Here is a 7,222-nt window from a genome sequence, read left to right as displayed (position 1 = left end):
ACAGGTGCGGGCCACCACGCCCAGCTAATTTTTGTATTTTTAGGAGAGACAGGGTTTCACCATGTTGGCCAGGATGGTCTCGATCTCTTGACCTTGTGATCCACCTGCCTCAGCCTCCGAAAGTGCTGGGATTACAGACATGAGCCACCATGCCAGACCTCCTTTTTTCTTCTTAATTGGAATGAAGATGCAATGTCTAGAACTCCAGCAGCCATCTTGGGCCAGGAGGTGAATGAGAATGGAAGCCCCACACTAAAGATAGTGGAGTACAAAGGTAGAAGGAGCCTAGGTCCCTGATGCCCCTGGCACAACCATATCATTCCTGGACTACCTCCCATGATTTCTCTATATGAGAAAGAAATATATCTTTATTTTGTTGAGGCCACTCATTGACATAGATATAGACATATATCCTGACAGATAAAAGATATAGATCATATATATATACACACACATACACACGTATATGTAAAACCTAATCCTAATAAAGGAAAAAGAACAAAATTGTGTGAAGGCAAATATAAGATTCACATAATTCAGCTCAAAAGAAGAAATGTCTAATCAATATGGAAGACAATAATGGTTTAAAGCATTCAGAAGAGAGAAAGATTTTTCATGCTGGGAGGTGAGAGAATCATGAGATCAGAATAAGAGCAAGGATTTTAACCCAAACTTATCCGACCCCAAGCCTTCCATGTTCTTTATACTATACTATTTTCCCTTCTACTGGAGTGCTATCTTAAAAAGATTTTGCAGTGCATGGCATCTGTGATGTTAGTGTTTGAATGAACAAGTCGTATGATTTCTTAGGATTGCAATCAAGAGAGAACAGGAAGAGCTCTGTTGGGGAAGCAAACTGACAGCTAGCCAGGGTGGTGTGTAAAGGGCAGGTCCCATGCCAAGGGTTATCAGGGGCATCTGAAGGAGGACTAAGCTGCGAGGATCACCCAACACCCGGTCACACACAACACACTATCCCCCATGGCAAGCGTTACCGAAGAAGGGAGCATGCATTGCATTTTTGCATCCAAGTTTTTGAAGAAATTTCATATTCTCAGGGATCTGTGCCCGAAAACCCGGCTCTTTTGCTTGAGTTCCTTATGGACAAAGCTCTGAGATCAGAAGCTCCTGGAGGTTTGCTTCTTCCTCACTCAGCCAGCTGCTTTTCTTCCTAGCTCTCCCACATTGCCAGAGGGGGGCGGGAGGATACATTTCCTGTTGCAATCTCTCGTTCCAATATGAATTTGTGACCCCGGAAAGACCGTGCGGGTTTCAAAAGCTGTCTGAACCAAGATTCTGAGCAGGCGCGAGGCTGTTCTCAGTCGGGCAGCGGGTCACCTTGGAGCAAGGATCAAGGGAGAAAGATGGGGGCGGAGGGTGGGGGAAGCCACACCTATTCTGCTAGTGATTTAACAGGATCGCTTAAAAAAATAAACCAAAAAGGCCAGATTCTTCCATTTCCAGATGCTTCTTCACTTTCTTGCTGTTTGCTTGGACAGGGTGAGCAATGGCCGGGCTCTTAGTGTCTGAGGGGCCTTAAAGAGGCCTGGCAGTCCCGGACACAGTGCCAGGGAAAGCAGGTTTTGTGCGCATATGGGAGGAAGCAAGCGCTAGTCACTCCGGTGCAGAGAGACAGGCAGAGGGGACAGACGGCTGTCTAGTTTGGGCAAACTTCTCTCTACCTGGGGCGGGGGGGGGGGCACAGTTCCTCCTCTCTCTGGGGCTTTTTTCCCCCGCCCTCTGGGGTTTGAATGAACAGGTGCTAACACCAGCTTAGAAGGGCGCGTTCAGCACCCGCGCCAGCAGCTGCTCGGCACCTTTGCCCCTCGGTGGCGGCTGCCTTGCGCACCAAAGGCCCAGGGGCGTAAAGCTGGAGGCGTAGAGGGAGAGCGCGACCCTGTCCTTTGCAGAATGGGGCGCGGGCCTCGCAGCCTCGGCTCAGGAAGTCCCGCCAGCCGTGGGAGGGGCAGGGCAGGGTCAGCTCTCGGCTGCACTTGGGCAAGAGAGAGCCGAAGCTATCGCCGCCTGCGCCGCGTCCCTGCTTGTGGCACAAGGGGCGGGTGAAGGGGCGACCGCCTTTCTCCCTCTCCGAGCGAGTGCGGGGCAGAGCCTCCAGGCCCGCGCGCGGCGGTGCGCTCGCCTCTCTCCATGCCACCCAGCCCCTTTCTTGGGCAGGCCAGGTCAGTGTGGGCGCCGCGGCCCGGGTTCGCAGGGCGCAGTCCCCCGGCCCCCAGGGCGCCCACTGCGGGCGGGACACGGGCAGTGCAGCCTGTGCCCGGGCGGCCACCGAGGGGACGCAAAGCCGCCAGCAACCTCTCCCCTCGCCGCCCGCCAGGCCCCGTCGGGCCGGGCCTGCGCGGGTTCTGGCGGTGCCCACAAGGCCCCCGAGGGGCAGCGTTGGCCAGGCCCACCCAAGACCTGCCCCGTCCCGCCACCACTGCACCCACTTTCTGCTGCCCTCATCGGTCTGCGCAGCTGTCCCTGCTCTTCCCCCTGAGGCAAAACTGCACCAGAGGGCATCTTGGCGAGGTCATTGCCACCCCGCCCATGACTGTAGAAGAGACTCAATCCTGTTTAAGAGGTTAGCTCCCCAGGCGCTATTAAAAATAAGTTTTTGGTGGCCTTTGTAAGGAAACTTTTAATCACACAGAATTTAGCCTCTGATCAGCCAGACATTTAAACGGCGCAGAGTAAAACCTTCCATTTTTAACATCCACTCTGGTGTTTGTTGGAAATTTGCCACCGATTTTAGGCTCGAGCTGAAGGTTACCAGGATTTATCATTGTTTCCCCAGGATGTTTAACCCTCATGGGCTCCTCTTCTTTCATTTAAGACACTTGAAAAAAAAATTTCTTGTAAGCGCTTTAGCCATTTTGTTTAAAAAAATTGTTTTAGCTCCTACGGTTTTGTAATCCAGAAATATTTCTGAAATGAGGAGTGGGGAGTATTGGAGATAGAAAGCAGCTGTGTACCAGGAAATAATAAGTAGCATGCAAAAATATCACAGCTAATAGATGTCCTTTAGGAGTGGAAATATCTATGTTTAATTGCCTTAAAAATGTGGGGTGGAAAAACACAATTATACATTGTGATAACAAACCTGTACAGTTAATTTCTGAATAATACAAAACAAGTGCTGAAATTTTTTCTTGATGATTGAGATAATTGTCCCCAAATTATGACATCAGCTACCCAAATATCATGTTGCCCCATCTGCAAATACTTGACGAGGAATAGTTACCAATTGAATGCATTTAGATTCATCCTTAATAAAAAGAAAATTGCATAGCTTTTTATATTGTTGCAAATGCATCTCCCAATATCATTGTCAGCTTGGTGATATTCTCAATATTTTAAAATTTCAATTTTTAAAAGATACATAATATATAATTCTTAATAATTATAAACACATCATTTTACTCATCTGATTTTAATAACATGCATTTTATAATTACTGTACAACCAAAATAGACATTGAATTATGCTGTGTGCATGTCTTTATTCAACAGTATATTCTTAGATACCTTGTTCAAACAAATTAAATAAGTTTAAAAGAAAATTAAAAAGTAAAACATCTTTCCGGTAGAAACAGAATCACAGTGCTTTACAGACAAAAGGAAAGGAAAAGAAGTTCTCGTACGAAAAGAGATTTATTATTACATAGAAAATTCTCACAACAGTTGAAACACACTTCAGAAACTAGTAAACACCTTAGATAGAGTTGTGCCAATTACTCAGCCCACAAGCATCTGCTTTGTCTTAATTAGACAGGGGAGGTGAATGACCACTGTTTATTTTCATTTTCCTCATTAATTATGAAAAACTGCATTTAATTCATCTTGCATTGTGAGAGATTGGCTGCGCAGATGTAAGTCGTAAGGGAAGTGGCTGTCGGTGGGCAACCTGAACATGGCACCCTGCCCAAGGGGACCCCTGGGTGGCACTGCACAGTAATGCATGCCGTAATTGTAATTTTTGCCATAGTCCAAGGTTTCTTCTTGCTTCAGGGAAAATATCCCATTATAGTTAATTGGGGGAGGACTTAAGGGACCTTCAAACTGAGGGCTGGCACACTCAGGGGAAGTACTTTCATAGAAGGATTCATACGCACTGCAATAATTGTAGGGTTTCATGGACTTGGAATTATCAAGAGTCCCATGCCCTGGGGGAGTGGTGAGCTCAGGGCTGTGGTAGGGTGGGTAGAAGGTAGAGTAGGGTGACCTTGTGTGGTGTGCAGCCTCCCCACCCTGACCCATCAGGAAACTCCTGGCGTTGAGCTGCAAGCAGCCTGCCACCAAGTTTGTAGTTGGCTGGGAAAGACCTTTGCATAAGTTTTGGACGAATGTGAGCAGATCTGGTCTCTTGCCGATTCTCAGAATTTCAGAAAGTGCCCAGATGTAGTTTTTGGCCAGTCGTAAAGTCTCTATTTTGGACAGTTTCTGGGTTTTAGAATAACAGGGGACCACTTTTCTTAAGTTGTCCAGAGCGTCGTTGAGGCCATGCATCCTGTTCCTCTCGCGCGCGTTCGCTTCCTGTCTCCTGAACTTGACCCTTTCCAATCGCAGCTTTGTTGTCTTTTTTTTCCTAAGACCCCTCCTTCTAGGCAACCCATTTTCATCTTCCTCTTCCCTGTCTTCCTCCTCTTCTTCTTTCTCGGTTTCTTCTCCAGGGGCCCTTTTGATGCTCTTTCCTCGAAGGACAATCTGTTTGGAAAAGCTTTCTGGCTTCTTAATTTGCTTCTGGTCCTCGCATTCTCTAGAAAACTTTCTGCACATCTGGGATTCTGGCATTACAACAGACTCATCAAACGGTAGTGTTAACATGGTTCTCTAATCTTAAATTACCTGAAAAAATGCCAGCACAATATTTAAAGAGTTTTCATTTTTAAAGTTTATACACTTAAAACATATTTAATTATTTAATCATAAGATTACAAAAACACGTGAAAAAGACTGATTCTGGGACTGATTTTTTAACATTAAATATAATTTTGAGTTTGTGAAGATAAGTAATTATGAAGACATTGATGCATTCAATAGGATTAATTTATATGAGCAAATTAGCAAAAGAAAATAAAAATGAAACATATAATTATTGTGATATCACCACCATCTACATTTCTCTTTGCCTTTAAACTGGATTTTAGTACCCCCAAAAAAGATTGTGGAATTCAAGCAAATGCAAACCATGAAATTGCAATGCAGAATTTCATTAATTCCAATTCCCCTGAGCACAAAATGAGAAGATAAACCAGTTTTTTAAATGGAAAGTACTATCTCTCCATTAGCTGACAAATTTGTGTTCTTTTTTTAAAACAAACAAACAAACAAAACCTTAACTTTATTTGCTGTATCACACAACTGTGAATTTAGATAAGTGGGTGTGGGAATATACAAATTTAAAGAAAAGATAATAATCAGAGTCAATTTTTAAACTGTTTTTTTCTGATCAGTAAAGAATTATGTAAAAGAGCACTATTTTCCCAGGCTTCAAAAAGAAAAGGGAATTAGGCTAATTTGGAATAAACTCTATAAATAAATTTAAAACATAAAAATCACTAGCAATTTCTTTTAATTAAAAAAAATATTGAGACTGATTTTATTTACATTTAAATTTTTTCCAAATAGAATTGTCTGTTTACTGCTGTTCAAATCATCCTGGACAAAAACCACTCTCGTAGTGTTTTTGTTCTACGAGCCATAGAAGTCTCCCTCTAGCTAATATCTGACAGGAACGGTCCAAGGATTCTGACTGCAATTGTGCACGTGTGTTCAGAATCCCAAATGAAAGGGGAAAATAATTTGTGTTTCAAATACATTTTGGTTTTTGTTTGGTGAAGCAGCAAGTATTTTCATCTAAAGTCTTCCAACAAATAAGCACATTAAAGCAGAGACTTTTCAATTTAACAATCTCCAGCCCCCTCAACACACACATATACACACGAACACATACACAAACTCTTAGTAATGTCCACATACTTGCAGTGTTACATAATAGCAGTGAAAGTATGTGATAATTACATCATAAGAATGAAATATGATAAGTTATAGATGGCAAAGAGCATATAAATACTATAAGACAGTGACACTGTATCTTTAAATACTTGCATGCAAAGCCAGCATCAATTGAAGTATATCTTTATTTATATTACCTTAGGTTTTAATTTCATTCAATAATCAGTTTTCATTTTGGGTCTTCCAAATCTTTTCAGGCTGAGTGTCGCATCGTCTCCTGGAGTCTCTAGATCTGTGTATATCTGCACTATCTCATTGATCTCTAAAAAGTGACATTGATGCCAACTGCCAGAGCTGGTACCCATGCCATCTGCTAGTGACGTCACAGGGCAGAGAGAGCCATGTGATCCTCTCTCTTGGGACCTTCATTCTGCGCTGATCATCTGGCATCCCTGTAAGTGGGTACCAGCATTCATGCATCAACACAGAAGGTTAGACTGATAGGAAAAAAATCTGCACCAGCATTTCACGTACAGTAGGTGCATTTCTCCTCGAACTGCTTTGGTTTCACTGGCAATCTGTAGAAATAGCTGTGTTAGTGTTCAGTTTCGCCCTGCCAACGGTGCAAGTATTAGGTGGTCGTTAATATTCCATTCATTTACAAGGTGGGCTTTTGTGTGAGCAAGAGGTTTTTGTTGTTGTTGATGATGTTGTTTTGTAAAGATCACCATCCCATTTGTGCACCTGGGTACCCAGGGAAAGAAAGCCGTGAAAAGGAGCTGGAAACTGGTCTTAAGATGTTTAACCAAACTAAGATTTGTGTAAGTGAACAGGGGTCAACAAAGGTCTCCTTTTCTTGTTTTGTTTCACAGCATGTAACTTATGAGTGTGTGTCTGTGTGTTCTCTTATTAACATGTAAGACTTCTGTGCTTCTTAGGGATTTGGAATAAAAGAACAGCTTCTCCATCTGGGGTCTGTGAAAGACATCCTCAAATACTCCCCTTCCTACACTTGCTGGTATCTTTCACCAACTTTTGCAGAGACACTGCAAGTCCGTTCTTAAGGATTTCAAACTACATACTTTGTCCTCTGCAGAAAGTCACTAACTTCACTCTTTTATTGTCCCTTATCTCTTCCCAGCGTTAACTTGCTTGTTCCTTCTCATTTCATTTCAGACCCAATAAAAGTAAAAATTATCACTTAGGTTTTTGTCTTCCTCTCCCTGACATTCTGCTGAGTATTTTAATCAAAGATTAGCTTTCCTGTT

General features: G+C 43.3%; 1 protein-coding gene across 1 annotated transcript; it reads right to left on the bottom strand.

Annotated features, from left to right (window-relative positions):
• Positions 1–3,020: 3,020 nt before the first annotated feature.
• NEUROD6 (neuronal differentiation 6) lies at positions 3,021–6,340 on the bottom strand. Its single transcript, XM_054495455.2, has 2 exons — positions 6,152–6,340; positions 3,021–4,844 (listed from the first exon to the last, which is right to left on the bottom strand). The coding sequence occupies exon 2, from the start codon at positions 4,821–4,823 to the stop codon at positions 3,810–3,812; it is 1,014 nt and encodes a 337-aa protein (XP_054351430.1). The 5' UTR covers positions 4,824–4,844; positions 6,152–6,340; the 3' UTR covers positions 3,021–3,809.
• Between the last annotated feature and the right edge of the window lie 882 nt (positions 6,341–7,222).

Source organism: Pongo pygmaeus, chromosome 6, assembly GCF_028885625.2.
Source record: "Pongo pygmaeus isolate AG05252 chromosome 6, NHGRI_mPonPyg2-v2.0_pri, whole genome shotgun sequence".
Classification (NCBI taxonomy): Eukaryota; Metazoa; Chordata; class Mammalia; order Primates; family Hominidae; genus Pongo; species Pongo pygmaeus.
The sequence above is the reverse complement of the archived record's forward strand: the minus strand, read 5'-3'. Positions and strand labels throughout refer to the sequence as shown.

Excerpts from the sequence above, each read along its gene's own strand:
- NEUROD6 (XM_054495455.2), bottom strand. The coding sequence starts at position 4,823 with ATGTTAACACTACCGTTTGATGAGTCTGTTGTAATGCCAGAATCCCAG.